We start from the raw sequence: 16,104 nt of genomic DNA, 5'->3' as shown, positions 1-16,104 counted from the left end.
GTGAGCGCACACACGTGCGTGCCCTGTAAACTGCTTTGGGCAACTTGTTTGCATGACCATCGCTTGCAAACGGTAGGTATCCTTTCCTTGGAGGTACTGTCTGCTGAGAAAGAACGTGGCTTTTGTTCCCGCTGCAGGGCCTTAAGAGAAGTGCAGCGGGCTTCGTGTCAAATCCGCTGGGCTGTAAATACATGTCCTGCTCTCTGCCTCTCTGCTGATTGCTCCTGTGCTGTTCTCTGCACCTTTATCTGTACCCGTTTTCTCTTTTGCAGCACGATGCTGTCTTTGGGATCCTCAGTAAAGTCAAACCTTCCTACCAGTCCTGCGCTGACTGCATGTATTCCTCAGCCGGTTTGTCTCCTGACTCCTTTGGGGAACAGTGCGAGAAGCTGAACCCCGGCCCCGCACGTCGCAGCGCGACCATCTGCACCCAGCCCGCCCTCCTCTCCCACATCCACTCCCACCTGCCAGACCACCTGCCCAGCAAGGCACCCTTGGAGGAAGGAATTGGAACCACAGATGATGAGGCTTCCCTTCCTCTGGCAGCAGGAACGGGCGCTTTGGAGGTTGGCACTTGCAAATCGCTTGATCAACACTGTGGCGTTTTGGAGAAAGGAAACGACGCACCTAAAACCCCGGTGAGAACTCTGCCAGCCAGGAGAAACTCGCACTGCGACAAGTCCCTCCTTAACGCCGAAGTGGGACAAGAAGAGTCCCTAGCCAGAAAAGACAGCAAACCTACCAAGGATCTGAAGTACTTGTTGTTCAACAAAGATTTGGAAAAGCCAAGTGCGAACAGTTACTTGATGCAGCATCAGGAGTCGCTCATTCAGCTGCAGAAGGCGGGTTTGGTGAGGAAGCACACCAAGGAGCTGGAGCGGCTGAGGAGTCTCCCCTCGGCCGCCTCGGTGCTGCTCCGGGAGAGCCCCCTTGGCAGGGTGGGCTCTGGCATCACGGAGGAGAGCGACGATCTGATTTCGCATCACAGCCTCGTGCCTCTTCTGGGAGCGGCACCGCTGATCCCCGAAGACGCAGAGAACGACGTGGAGAAGTTGGAGGTGAAACGCATCTTGGAGGGGATCTCTCAGAAAACCTCCACGCCTGTCGTGTGTCGGTTGGAGCACACAAGCAGTTTCACCAAGGACTTTCTGAAGACCATCTGCTACACCCCGTCCTCGTCCCGCAGCTCCAACCTGACCCGCAGTTCCAGCAGCGACAGCATCCACAGCGTGCGGGGGAAACCCGGCCTGGTGAAGCAGCGGACTCAGGAGATCGAGACCAGGCTGCGCCTGGCCGGTTTGACTGTGTCTTCCCCTCTGAAAAGGTCCAATTCTCTCGCCAAGCTGGGATGTCTTAACTTGTCCTCTGAGGACTTATCCAGCGACATGGACGTGTCGACCATCACGGACTCCAAAGAGGCCGTTTCGAGCGAGTCTTCCGTGCTCTGTGAGCCACAACCCGCGATGAGGAGTGCAGACGTCGCCTCCAAACTGGCAGCAAAACCAGCCATCGGAAACTTGAAGAACACGCTTTGGATGGGCAAAAGTTGATGCCTTCTGAGGGAGGGGTGGATTATGTTTTTTTCTTTTTTTTTTGTACGGCATTTATTCATTGCACCAATGCAGTTTCATCATCCGACTTGCAGTAGTTCATCTGATGCCACCTCTTCTTCCCCTCCTTGTACTCTTAAGTGGGGAGGAAAAAAACCCATAATGGGTCACGATGAATGGCACAAGGGAAAATAAAATGTATTGCATGGCTTAGAAGAGGACTTTGTGTGTGAATTGCCTCTTGTCTGTAGGTTGCTGTTTCTAGTGCTGTTTGCCAAGTATAATAATGTGGTTTTGTGTGTCTGTATATATAGATAGATATTTGTATCTATTTATCTATCTATATATATAACACGTCGAAATATTCTGTTTCAAAGACTCAATGAAATAATTGCTCATGACTTTTTGCTTTTTTACAGAACACAAGTCTCTCGTTAAAACAGGGCGCTTGTGGAAAAATCCTTAAAATGGTGACATCGACACTACCTCTGTTCTTGCTGACTTAGTCTTGGTTTATTGTTTCTTTGGTGTTTTTTTTTTTTTTTTTTTTAAAAAGGCTTTTGCCACCATTGTTTGGAGGTTTTCCCTTAATGTTTCCTGTAAAGACCTGGAGGAGGATGGAGCCAGGGGCTTTACGGCCCCGCGCGCCCGAGCTGTGTTCGTGCTGTGCTGGTCCCTCTTTGCTGCGTGAGCAGGTGAATTGTGACAGTCTCACATTGGTGAGGGACACCGGACTGTGTCACTGTCACAGCTTACGCTCCTGTGGAGGGACGTGGTGTTCTTTGGGTGTTCTTGCTGTCGTGGTTTGTGATGTCCCTGTGCTCATGCCGGCCAGTAAGTGACGTTGGAGCCCAGTGAAGCTTCGTGTGATGCTGTGTTGGTGTCGCAGGCGATTTGTGCACGTGTATCTTGTCTGGTTATTGCTGTTGGGTTTGGTAGAACGGTTCCTGCCTTGGATGCTGTTGGCAAAGCCCGGGGGGGTGTTTATGCCACGTGGCCCCAGAGCGGGGACGTATGTGTCCCAGCTCCTGCCAGGGGTGGCAGAGATGTAAATCCTGCTCTCGAGGGGTCATCAAAGAGAAGAAGGGGCTCTCTCCAAAGAGGACGGGATACCAAAGGGTGGGCAGGTCTCCCTTCGGAGCGGAGCTGGTGGTCACAGACCAGGGTCACCGTGTGCTCCTCCTCTTGCTGGGGAGAAGCTGGAGCCGCAGCAGCTCGCCGATGCTGATACGTATGAAACGCGCATTTTTCTTAGAATGTTTTGGGCAGGTGGACAAGTGCTCTGGGCAAGATGCACTGGCCGGGTCGGGAGAGCTCGGGACGTGCTGCAAAGCTCTGTGCTCGCCGGGTCCATCTGAGACCGCGCTGCTGCCTTCGGGTGGGATTTTACAGCAGGTTTGGGGCCTAAAACAGACCTTGTAGGTCAGGGGTGGCAAACGGGTGGATTTGCTTGTTCAGCAGCCAGGCTGTGAGCGTGAGCTCTCTTGGATTTTCAAGACCTCCATTGAAAGCCACTCTAAAAAATCCCCTCTTTGAGGTGAGGGCAGAGCAGGGCTGCAACAGTCGTTCTCAAAGTCTGTATTAATAAAAATCCACTGTCTTAAGAAAGGGAACCACGTGTTTTACTGTCCTAAATGCCCAGAGTTTACCTTTTTTTCCTCAACCGTAAGACCCCACATTTTTATATTAACAGTGTGAAGAGTTATAGGGACTGGCAATCAGTAAATAAATGTCCCTGCTTAAAGAATCTTAAATTTGCTGTAGGTTTTTAGCGTAAGGCACGCGTCCTGTTTCACCCATGAAAGCTGCTTGGAAGCAAAAGATGCTGCGTGAGGGGGCCCTGGAAAATGTGCACAAGCTTTTGCTTTTTAGGGCTGAGAATACTCTGGTTTGTATTCAGAGGAGGACTGAAATCCGCCGCACCCGATGCCAGCGTAACATGGGCACGTGTGTGAGTCCAGATCCACTGCAATACATTTCCTATACTTGTTATATTGTTTACACCCAAATTCTCAAGTGGGTGGGGGTTGGATTTGAGTAAATTCAGAAAAAATTCCGTTAACTGATGCAAGTGAACCGATATATTTCCTTCCTGTTTTCTCGAGTGCCTGCCGAGTTCTGCCGTGTACAAAACCCACCGTTTTCCTGGGTGCAGCTCGGCACCGACCGCCCGTCCCCACCGCGCTCGGGGCCGCGTCGTCGCGATGCTGTCGCGATAGAGATGCGATTCAGCGGGAGTCGCGCTTGGAGCCAACATGCGCCAGAAGCACCAGCGTGCCATTCCGGAGGGTTTTGTAGCCAAACCTCCGACGCTTGGGGACTTTGTTAGATTTGTTGCATGAGCTGGTAGCTGTGTTTGTCCTCTGCCACGTGTTGTAATTGTTCTTTTACAATGGAGTGCCTTAAGAATAGTTTACAAATACTGTGTATTTATGCTGAGCTGTTCAACTCTGCTGTCTGCTGTTCGTTGTGGGTGGGTTTTTTTGGTGCTTGTGGTGTTTCCGCTGGCAGTGAGAGCGTTACCGCTTCGGCACATCCACCTCCCGGCCCCGCCGAGCTCGGCGCTGCAGACCGCTTCCTTCTGCTCTGAGAATGGCAAAACCAAAGGGCCGCACTGAGCTCCCGTGCCCCGTTATCTATGCATCGCTGCCGAAACGCAGACAGAGGGTCCGGGCAGACGCCCATCGCTTTGCCAGGTGTGAATCCAAACCCTGTCCCGTTCTGCCAGAAAACCCCAAATGCACAAAACTGGCACCTTATTTGCAGCCCAGGCTGTGTTGGTCTGTGTGACGGCAGCAGCTGAACTCCCGGTTGTCCTGTTGGTGACGGGGTTGGCTCGGTCCTGTCCCACCGTGTCACTCACAGGCATCGCCGTCCTGGTTAGATCGTGACCGCGGCCCTGGCAATGAGGGGTGGGTGAGTAACGTGGAGCTGTTCCAGTGCATTGCTGTACTCTATGATGATAACGTTCCTTTTATTTCATGGTATTTCTTAATTCTGGTTTTGTATTTAAATATGCAGTTATCTTTTGTACTGTACGTCCGCGGTAGGGGATGCAAAATGCACTTTTTTTTTACTTTTCTTTGTAAAAATGTACTGTATATTATATGTGCTTCTTGTGAGAAAAAAAATAAACTTTTTTTTCTTTGTTTTCCATTTACAAATGAGCTTTGCAGCGTTTTTGGAGGTGGGAAAGGATCATCCCGGCCGTGGGGAACAGGCAGGAAAGGTGGCGATGGGCACATCTCATCAGAGCAGCGGCCGCTGCTCCCGCCATCCCCAGCCCCGTGTTCTCTCCTGTCTGTGCTCCCATATTTTTGGGGTCCCTGAAACCCAGATCGGGAGATTTGTCCCTCTTGGTTTTGTCCTCATGGCCCTGGATGCATTTCACAAGCACTGCAGAAACACACCCAAGTCGCAGCACAGGCTCGCTCGCCTGTGGGATTTTTAGGCGGGGGGGAAAGGAAAGAAATAGAAATATACTTAATTCCTGGAGGCCGGAATAGAACTGAGCTCTGTAATTCTCTGCCTAGCCTCTTTTCAAAGACCCCAGGCTGGGTTTAAGCTGCTCACGTTTCAACACGTGTGAGAACGACGCCTGCGCTGCACTGAGCCCTCCCTGCCCGGCACACGGAAAAGGGTTGATTCAGAGAGAGAAAAAAGCGCTTATTTGGAGAGAGGGGCTGGTGCAACCACAGCGACGAGGGGTTCGGAATTCCCTCCTCCAAAGAGCAAATCCCTGGGGTGAAAGCCGAGGAACTAAATCCTGGGACATGGCTCTTGTGCCCGGAGCCAATCCTGCTGCCGCCGCAGGATCCACCCGCGGTGGGACCGGCCCTTCCCGGGCATTCGCCAAATTTTGCCTTTAAAGGCAAACAGCGAGCATCTGTCTCGGGTGCCTGTGAGGAATCTCATTGCTGCCCAGGATTGTTCTTGCTCCCAAAGCTGCTTCAGGGAGGAACATGTCGGTGTTTACCTTGGCAGGACAGCAAAGTGCCGGCTGGGGATGCTCTCCAGCTTTGGCACACTTGCTAATTGCCTCAAAGAATTGTTAACCCTCACCAGAAATATTTGCTTTTTAGGGTTTTTTTCTTTTTTTGGTGTTGACTTGGCAGCTGTTGGTCTCCCATCAGTGGAGTGCAGCAAAGCCTGGCTTACTGCCTGCCCTGGCCCCAAGGAGCTGCCACCCTCGCGATGGGTTTGATTTCGTAGAATCCTGGAATCACAGAATAGTTTTGGTTGGAAAAGACCTTTAAGATGATCGAGTCCAACCATTAACCCAGTATTGCCAAGGCCAACTCTAAACCATGTCCCTGAGAACCTCATCTACAGAGTTTGCTGTGGTAAAGGTGCAGCAATAACACAGTGTGAGAATGATGGGCCAGGGAATGTCATCCTTTTGCCCCAGATCCATACGTGGCATGTGCCGAGTGATGCCACCTCGTGTCACCGGCACGTTTCTGGGCTGCGCTCACAGCTTTGCATGGGCAGCAGTTCACCAGCTGGGAAAATAATCTGGAGAGGATGCAGCCCCGGGCTCCCAGCGAGTGGGTTTGTGGGGGTTTTTGTCTTCTCCTGACACCTGCGAGCATCTCGGCTGGAAACACAGCTCTTCTCCAGGTGGGTGCTGAGCTGATCTGCCACCACAACAGCTTTCTCGCCTTTAGCCGATGCTATTTGGGGGTCAGATGATTGCTGTTAGCTCAGTTAATTCATGTTTCCCTTAGCTGGTTCACAAGTCAATGCTCCCTGCTCCTCTCGGCTCCCCGAAGCTGGAGATCTTCCCACCGCGGCCCTTTGCGCCTGCAGGGTTTGCATGTGCGAGGTTACGCGTTGCAGAGGCACCACGAGACGGGGCTGAAACGGCCCTGGGACCGCCGGTGAGTTCGTGTGTCTTTTTTTTTGTTCTTGTTATGATTGAAAGTTGGTTCTCTTACGGAGCGGTTCTTGTGACGGCCGAATGTTACATCCTGTTGTGATGTTGCTATGGCAAAGCCAGGCAACATCTGGAGCAACAAGAGTTCTCTCCAGCGGCATCGGAGAGTTTATTTATAGCCCTGCTGGTGAGAGGAGATGCCGGACCATGAAGACTTCGTGGGCAGCTCATGGCAGCCGGGTGGTACCCGGGGCAGGGGGGACCCCATAAGGTTTGGCCAGGCCCCTCGCATCACCTGCCCCATGGAGGACCCACAAAGGGCACAGAGCAGCGATAGGAAAGGAGCGGGTCTGCTCAAAACCCCTCTGAGTCTGTTCTTCGCCCCTGATGGGAGGAGGATTTAGTCCCTACCAGCATCTCCCAGTTTCATGTTGGGGTTGGGTGACCACAGGGGTGGTGAGCAGATCTTGTAATGGTGTTACTGGGGCAAAAGATAAGGTTTGGCAGGTGGGTGAGGCTGTTTGTGGGGAACAAAGTGATGTGCACAGAGAAGCAGCAGAAAGGAGGCAAAGGGCCAGGGCTGCACTTAACACCCGAGATGCTGCAGCAAAGAGGAGCTGCTGCTCCAGCCGTGGGGCTCCTGCACCCCGGGTGACACCTCTGGGGCCACTGACAGCCCCGCTGGCCTCTGAGGAGGCAGCAGTGTTGGGATTTTTTGACAGGCTGAGAGAGTTGGAGTGTTCAGCCTGGAGAAGAGAAGGCTCCAGGGAGACCTTACTGCGGCCTTTCCAGACTTAAAAGAGGCCGATAAGAAAGATGGGGACAGACTTTTCAGCAGGGCCTGGTGTGATAGGACAAGGGGTGATGGTTTTAAACTAAAGGAGGGGAGATTCGGGCTGGACATGAGGAAGAAATTGTTGGCCCTGAGGGTGCTGAGAGCCTGGCCCAGGTTGGCCAGAGAGGTGGTGGCTGAACCATCCCTGGAGACATCCCAGGCCAGGCTGGATGGGGCTCTGAGCAACCTGAGCTGGTGCAGATGTCCCTGTTCATGGCAGGGGGGGCACTGAGTGAGCTCTGAAGGTCCCTTCAACCCAAACCATCCTGTGATTCTATGATATTTTTCTAAGCAGAAGCAGAGAGTCGGCAATGGGGATATGAGACGAGAGAGTTCCTGCAGTGGATGGAGGGGCACGGAGTGCAGGGCTGAGCTGTTGGGGCGGCTCCTCCTCCCTCTGGCCGTGGCAAAGATGCTGCTGGGAGTTCCTGCAGTGATGGGTCCTCTCTGTGCGCACACACACACACACACACATGCACCTTGTACCAACAGCAGCGGCTCTGCCGCTGCAGCTGAGAGCAGCCATGAGCTGCTTGGGTTTGCTGCAGCCTCGGCCCTCACCCTGGGCGTTGCATCTTCCCTAAAAGTCTCTTCCTCTCCGGTTTGAAGGATGGGGCAGCAGCCGCGACGTTGCAGCAGCTGCCATTTCCTTTTATGCAGACGGTTCGGGAGCAGAAACCACGTTGCTCCAGTGTCAGACTTTCCCGGGTGTTTAATAAGCCGCTCACAGGACAGCAATGCAAAACACAGCAGAGCGAACCAAGCGCCAACGACCCGGCTGTGCAGCTTCCACACTGGCCCTGGGCTCTACGGTCAGGCCAAAAAAATCAAGATGATATCTCCAAATCATGATGGTTTATGCGAAACCCAAAATGTATTCAGCTTTCGCATTGGCTCAAGGGGAAAAAGCCTGAATTATTGATCAGGCCATTGTGCCAATGGAAAGTGTGCCTGAGTCTGGCGAGTTTATCCCACGGAGAGGTGACTTGGCTTTAAATTTTGTCACTCATGACTGTCAGCAAATCTTGCTGCAGCATTTCAGTACCTGGGGAGGCCAGTGCTGCGAGGTCCCCTCCGAGCCGGGGGCATCACCGGCTCCGGGCGCAGCTCGGCGGCCCGGCCCAGCCCTGCGGGGAGCGGCTGCGTTTGTTTGGGCAGCCTCAGCAGGGATCGCCAACTTCCAGTGGTAACAAATGGTGTTTTGTCTCGCTGCAGAGCAGCTCTGCAATGTGCATTGATAAAAAAACTCCCCCTGTGAGGGGGCCTGGCTGGCCGATAAGGGCTGAGATAAACGTCGTCCCTCGCTCCTTCCCTTTGACGGAGAACCACACTCGGTCCCAAGCTGGCCCGTGGGGCATGGGACGAGGTGGTGGCATCATGAGAGACTGTGGTCCAGGCATCACCCCCGCAGCCCGTGTGAGCGCTCAGGGGCTGCCGGCACCCCTGGGACTCTGGATGAGGATTTCCCAGCCCCACCGAGTGCCGCCAGGACACTTGGGACTGGCGGGCAGGTCGCTGGGAGCTGTTTGCAAACTCTTCAGGCTGACATTGGGGTAACTCAGCATCGCCCAGCTCCGCGGAGGTGCATGCACTGCCCGCGTCTCTTTAGGAACCATCTAGGTGTTTTCCTGCATCCCGCCCTGGATGTTTCCCTGGATCCGGCTCGGGCAGCCGGCACCTCCTGCACCATAAAAGGCAAAACGCTGGGGAAGAGCTGCCGGGGTGGGAGCCGTGGCGGCCGCTGCAATGCCAGGCATCCCGGCTGCGGATAAACGGAGCAGAGCCCTCCAGCCCTGCTGCTCCCCCTCCCTCCAGAGAGTTTACAGGAGCCTGTTTGGCAGAAGGATTATCCAAAGGGCAGAACCTTCTGCTCAGAGGGTTGTTTAGAGAAATGCCCAGAGCGTTAATAGGGATTTTTCATAAGTTATGTTTTGGAGTCTCCTAAGAGAAACTTGTTTCCGAGGCTGTTGTCAGGCTTCTCTGTTTATCTCGGGTAGATTTTTTTTTTTTTTTTTAATGTCACAGCAATTCCCTTCGCAATAACATATTCCCGCAGATCGTTCTAGCCAATCCCGGCGTGCTCTGTGCAGGCGGCATCTCTCCCCAAATCGCTGGGACGCAGCCCAAGGCAGGAGCCTGGGGGAGATGCTCCGTGTTGGGGCAGGGGGGCAGAGTGCCAGGGACACGGCTGCAGGTTCCTGAGCTCTCCCTGAACCCCACGGAGGAGCTGCCGAAGCTGATCCTGCCCAAACGAGCCACAGCAGATGACCTCGCAGTAAATCCCCTCTGGAAGCAGCGAGATCGGAGGGAAGCCAGGGAGGGTTCTGCACGGCACCGCGGGGAGTTGTTGCTGCAGCAGGTTGGAGAAAAGAGCAGAGTCCCTGAAGATGCAGCTGGGGAGCAAGTCCTGCCTGTAAAGTGCTATGGACCAGCAAATTAGAAGCTGGGGGTTGCTTTTCCAGTTCTCCAGGTGGGATATATTTGGGTAGGGACCAGCGTAGCATCAAGCCTGACAGCTGTTGTGTGAGGAGGGAGCCTCCTGGCCAGCCGCAGAGGATGGGCTCCATCGCGCCAACGTGCATTATTTTCATCTCTGCTGGCCAGGAGGCTAAAAACTGCCGATTCACATGACCCAGGCACGGAGGTTTCCAAGCTGCCTCCGTCTCTCCCAGTAGCGGAGGAAGGAGAAGGCGGTGCCGAAAGGCTGCCGAGACCCAAGGTGGGAAGAAATCTTGGCTTGGCCAGTTTTAAAGCATTTGGACCAGAAATTACGGTGACTCGAGCTCCTGGCCATGGAAGCCTCCACCTGGCAGTACTGTGGATATTTGCGGGATGACACAAGGAAGGCGAAAGGCAGAGACTGTGCTGCTCCCCGGGGAGGCTCCCCGGGGACGTGCGAGGATTATTCCCTGCTGCAGCTTGGCCAGGAGGGCCTGGGGCACGGGCTGGAGAGGGGGGACCCTCCCCACCCCGACACGCGAAGCCCCGCCAAGACGTCGGAGATGAGCAGCAGCAGGCAGCGAGGGGGGCTGGCGGGGGACCCCGGCTTGGAGGAGCACCCCGTGTCAAAAGGGTGCAGGAGGGGGGAGGAGGGAGAAGCCCCTCCGAAGGTGTACGAGCTCGAGGTTGGGCACGGGCGAGCAGGCACAGGCAGGACGGTGAAGCCTGTGGTGTACAGGCTGGAGGAAAGCGAGTACCGGCGCCTGATCCAGGAGGCAGAAGAAGAATCCGAGGAGGAATGGGAAGAGACAGAGCACGACGTCCTGGTGATCCACGAGGGATACTCAGAAGATGGGAAGGTGGCAAGTCCGAGCCTAAAGAGGCTCAACGCTTTGCAAGGAGCCCTGGGGAGGCAGATAAGCTGTTCGGACTCGGAAAGCAGCACAGACAGCAGGCAAGTGAATAAACTGAGCCTGAACTCTTCCTCGGAGGGCAACAAGCCCAGTGTCCCCATCAGGTCAGACAGCTTTGAGCGGAACGCCATACTCATGGATTACCTTTTGCAAAGCAAACAGGAGGTGACAACAGCTGTTTCCTACATCCACAGAGAAAGCAGCAAAGCAGCTGAAAGCTTCAGGCAGGCGCTGAGCTTTGCCCCCCCACCTGACGGCATCCCCGACCTTTGCCAGAATGGTGAGGAGGATCCAGACAAGCAGGTAGCGAAAAACCTCGAGAGAATGGTCTCTGCGGTTGCAAATTATACTTCGGTGGCTAGAGACACTGCAAAGCTTTCGCAACAGAGCAGCAGCCAGCTCCTGGAGAGCTTGGAACAGCTTGGAGGTGAAGCAGATGCAGGGCTACTCAATTCATACAGCCAGAAAAAAATCCCCCCAGCCCCTCCTGTCAGGTCGCACAGCAAGGAGAGTCTGGCTTTGAGCATGAGCAGGACCGTGGCCATGACCGAGGCGCTGCTGGAGCCCCACGGCGACGCCGCGACGCTGGCCAAGGAGCAGCGAGCGGGAGGCAGGACCACGGGAGGAGGGGGCTCGGAGGAGCCCGAGCAGAACGGGAGGAAGAGTCAGGAGGACGAGAACGTGCTGAAAGTCGCTGACGCAAAGAAAACCTTCGAAAGGTCCAAGTCGGTGGAGGGGGCGGCAGCGGCGCCCAGCGTTGCCAGGAAAGGTGAGGTGCAAGGGTGATGCTGTGTGGTGCCGTGGGCTTGGGGGTGGGAACGCGGTGGATGTGGGGCTTTGGGGACAATACCTGCTTTGTCACAACAGCTGGGATGCACTGGGGACACGCATTGATCTGTGGTTCTCAGGATGCAGGATTAAAATCAGGCATTGGTCCACACCTGCCAGCAGGCTGGTAAAAGTGCTTTGTGCAGCAGAAGTGTTTTGTGAGAAAGGGATTTGCTTTTTAAGACTCTTCTGTATATAAATACATATAATATCCAGCTCTCCTGTACTGCTTTTCACCAATACCATAGAAAAACACCTATATGATACTTTCTCCCACTGTCACGCGTGCTTATTTGCCTCTGTCTCTCTAGTCAACATAATTTTATTTTACTTATAGCATGGGAAGGAGGAATTCTTTCTCTTAGCTTCTTTTTCTCCTGCACTGTAACTTGGCTGAATGAGACTTTCAGGAGAATGACATCAACTTGGAAACACTTTCACTGGAAAACTTATGGATAGATAAACTTTGTTGACATTTTACTGGTAAAACAGCAGCTCTGCAGAAATGGGGAGAGATGAGAAATGAATGTTTGTTTGAGAGTTTGGAACATATCAGAGCCATGCTGGTTAACTTGCATCTTCTCTTTATTGACAATCTGCAACTGTGGATTCCCTTATAAGGGAAAATAAAAGTTTTAAGGCACAGGAAATCTATGCTAGCTTTGAATTGAATAGCATGTTTACTTAAAAAATAGGTGTGATTATCCACTGTGCTCGGTGCATTTTGCTGTCAATCGCTCTCATTCACAGAAGTCAGGAAACCAAGTCAGAATCTGAGCATTGCCGCAGAGTTTGCGTGTGTGTCAGTGATAACAAAAAAGCCAACGGCGATGAAAAATAGATCCTATCCTTTCAGGAAGCATCAGAGGAGACATTATCATTTTCACGATGCAAAGAAATAGGGTTGTGAGGTATTTGTCACTGCCAAATACCCGCCAGCTGACAGATCGAGGCTCCGTATGTGAAGCAGGGCTGGCGCTGGTGTTATCGGGGTGTCTGGATCTGCGCAGCCCCTCCTCGAGTGGGAGATTTTTCTGATTCACCAGCACAGCTGATTTGGCATGTTTTCAGCAGCCGGATCGGATGGAGGGATGTTTTCATCAGCGATGGGGCAGGTGGATGCAATAGGTGATGGAAGGGGGTGAGAAGGGACCACAAGAATTCCGGGTGCATCCCCACAGCAATGCCGGCTACAGCTGGATCGCTCCTGATATACATTTACCTGCAAGAATGTCAAGACCATCTATTTCAGTGCTGACGTGTGAAAATGTCACAATGAAGAAGAGCAGGAACAGCTGCTCGTTTTGCTATATCCATGACACAGGCTGTTTTGTTTTGGTTTGGTTTTTTTTGTTTTTAAAATCAATTTCTAAACATACATCTTCCCAAATCTCACACTGCCTAACTGAACACAAACACCTTGCATATATTTGCCATTAGATGATTCCTTTCTTATGCCTTTGATTTTTCCAGCACCTTTGGTCCAACTTGATCGTAGACAGCAGGGAGAGAAACAGAACGTGATGGCCAAAGGCTTCCAAAGGGGTTGACTGAAGAGGATGAGACAGGGATCCCAGCCCAGCGCCAGCCTGGCCTTGCTGCCCAGAGCCCTCTAGCTACCTGGGCCTGGCTGGGTTTTTTCTGCTATTTCAAAATGATAGGAAGTGTCAATCCCAGGATATTCATGTTGTAAATAAAATACAGCTTGCTTTTTGCTTTTTGCTTTTTTTCTTTTTTTTTTTTTGGCGCGTGTTCTGCTATCTTGTCTCTCTCTTCCTAGTTAATCATGTGGTCTAGTGGAGATAGCAACAAAGAAAATCCCATCTGTTGCGACTAATTGCTTCGTTCGTGTTTGGTGGCCCAACATTTTAATTAGGCATTGGGACCACCTCCCCATTATCGCAAAAATGGGAAAAAAAAGAAAAAAAAAAAAATCATGATCCTGTACAGTGAATAAGAAGAAATGAGGAAATAGATCAGTTTGCATCTCATTTAGAGATTTCCTTTCACTGCAAAACCTGTGGGCAGCAGGTATTTCTAGGGTAGGTGGGGATGTGCACGACATCTATTACTGCATATAACAGGCATGAGAGTGTGTACATGTAGCGACAAAGTGCTTTACGAAATGTATTTTAAATCATTAATAACAATAGCATAAATTATTAATAGCCATCCTGAGCTAATGTTCACTAATTATTACTCATCGTTCCATCTTCCACCCTCACACCACACAAGCCCCATCCGTGCCATTTCCACCACCCTTTGGGGAGGGGGTTTATGATTCCTGCCCCAATTTACGGGTCTGGGAGTAGTGCAGGGACTTGTTTGATGTCACACAGAAAAGTGGGGAATAAAATCGAGGGTTCTTGACTCTAACCCTCTGCTTCAGTCTGCATATTCCTCTTTCCTCCCTGTCCACATGCTCTGACGCACCCTCGTACCCTCCTCCCTTCCCCACCATTATTTTAATAATCGGATGGAACATTTTGCTCTCCTTATCTCCATTCCATAATTCTACAGCTCCCCTTTCTGGCCAAGGATTGAATAAGGCCAAACCAAAGGGATTTTGCTCCCTCGTGCTGGATCTGGGGAAGGGACCAGCGCAGGGCAACGCTTCCCTGGGCAGAACAAACCCCGTCAGAGCCAGAACCGATTCACCAGCACCCAGAGCTGCTACGCAGTGGCTGTTTGTACAGTTTTGTCCTGGCAGCTGCTCAGCATTTGACGACTGTTGAAATGTCCCTTAAAAACCAGGTTTGTAAGCACTTTAATAAAACTGCCCTTGCCATTTGATATGTGCCAACAGACATTGAGAAAACAAGGCAGAAAGGGGAAATCTAATGCTACTCCACGCACAGAAAATCATCCTATTATTATTATTATTATTGCAATCAGTTCTGATTTCCCTGTATAAAAAACCCCTATGTTCCAGTGATGTTAAGTGAAATCTAAGATCACTTAACCAATTTCAACAGGAGCAGCTCCTCTCAGTGCTGCTGGATCTGGCCTTGCGTACCTAAATCACGAGAGCCTTAGAATAATAAATATAAAAATATACATCTTCCATGTGGGAGAGCCTAGTGCTCCCTGTAAAGATATTCAAATATAATAATGAATCAAAAGGTTTCAAGAAATAGATAGTGGACACAAATGTCCTTGAAAAGTTGTATATCTTGGCTATCTGCAAACCTGAGGTCCAAAACACAGTCGTGTCCAGCATGTTTTGTGTGACTTAGAAGTTAAGCTGCAGAATAACAGGACTTTAAATTGCTGATCTCTCTAAACCCTCCGAAAGCTGTTTCCCTTCATTCAGAATAGATTTAGTGATGAGGACTTAGGCAAACCAAAATGTTCAAGACAAATTCATCCCTCGAATGACTTTACTGGCTCTGAACGGCCGGGTTTGCGTCCACTCAAGGCTGCTCAGAGCTGCATCGTATCAGCCGAAGGGCAAAGCCAATAAAATTTCTCATAGAAAGAGGTGTTTGCATCCTCGTGAAGTCCCCAGCAAACGGGTTATACTGCGCTATTTTCCATGAAGGGTTTATTTTAATGTCTTATTGTCTAAAAATGCTCATTTTTTTAGTATGAACCCCACCGAGCATCAGGGAAGGGGACTCACACAAACAAGCATTTCTGGGATTTTTATTTCCTGATTCTGTGACTGATTTGCCCTGTAACGCGCTGCAGGTGCAGGGGTTTTCCAGCCGTGCTGGGTACCGCATCTCCGGGCAGCCAGTGATGAGCTGTGCTCTAGACTTGCAAATAACCCACGTACCTTTTGGTGCTTCTTTCTTTGCTGTTTCAAACTAAAAACACCGCACTGGCGAGGAAAATGGTGTGGCACAGCAAAAGCATTACTTATAAGGCACGTCAAGATCATCACAGCAACACATCAGTGTGATTTATTGCAGTGATGGAATTGATGCATATTTGCGAGGACGCTAAATTTAGCTGCTGACATAAGTTTCAGAAGTGGAGTCTGCAGACACGGCGCTGCTTCCGTATAAAGCTGTGAGACAGGGCGTTTGCAGCAATCGCGCATCCATGTAGCAGAGGGTAAAGTAGTGGGGGATGTATAAAAGTAGTGAAATGTATTTTTGAATAAATTCTGAATATTTTCTGTGAAATTTACTAATCAGGTGTGTTGGTACTGATAAAGTGGGACACACTTTGTTGTGTGGTTCCTTGTAGCTGCAAGAATTTGGTAACAGGATATTTTCCTTTACAAAAATTAGAATTTGTGACATATTTTGACAAGTTGTTAGGCTTACCTCACTCTGGCTATAATTTAAGTACTGTTTGTTACAGTGATTTTAGTCAGCTGAAGCGGTGAAGATTACTGTTTATGGTGGAATTAAAGAGCATGTGTAAACCCTCAGCTTTCCTCCTGCTGTTGAAGACTTCAGCCTGAAATTAATATAATTTCTTCATCACCTCATACGTTGAGCTGTTGTGATCTAAACGGTTCGTTAATCCAGGTCAGGATCTCAGCGATCTTTGGGGCATTTCCATCCAAACATTTCAGGAAGCTCTAGTGAAAATTCAACAGTATCATTTCCTTCTGAGTCTCCCCAACACCGTGTCGAGCCAGCGGTGTGCAGGAGCATCCATCCATGAAACGACAACATGCACCGCTCAGGTGGCAGTTTTTGAGAACAT

General features: G+C 51.2%; 1 protein-coding gene across 2 annotated transcripts in view; it reads left to right on the top strand.

Moving 5' to 3' along the window:
- Positions 1-4,657, top strand: part of SSH1 (slingshot protein phosphatase 1) — a 33,166-nt gene extending 28,509 nt beyond the window's left edge. For both annotated transcript variants that reach the window (XM_065646308.1, XM_065646309.1), the window contains one exon: positions 273-4,657. In XM_065646308.1, the coding sequence (XP_065502380.1) occupies positions 273-1,550 (1,278 nt within the window). In that variant the 3' untranslated portion in view covers positions 1,551-4,657. The remainder of the gene's footprint in view (positions 1-272) is intronic.
- Positions 4,658-16,104: the final 11,447 nt, after the last annotated feature.

Source organism: Caloenas nicobarica, chromosome 16 (assembly GCF_036013445.1).
Source record: "Caloenas nicobarica isolate bCalNic1 chromosome 16, bCalNic1.hap1, whole genome shotgun sequence".
In the NCBI taxonomy this organism is placed as follows: Eukaryota; Metazoa; Chordata; class Aves; order Columbiformes; family Columbidae; genus Caloenas; species Caloenas nicobarica.
Note: the sequence above shows the minus strand (reverse complement) of the source record. Positions and strands in the feature narration are given on the sequence as shown.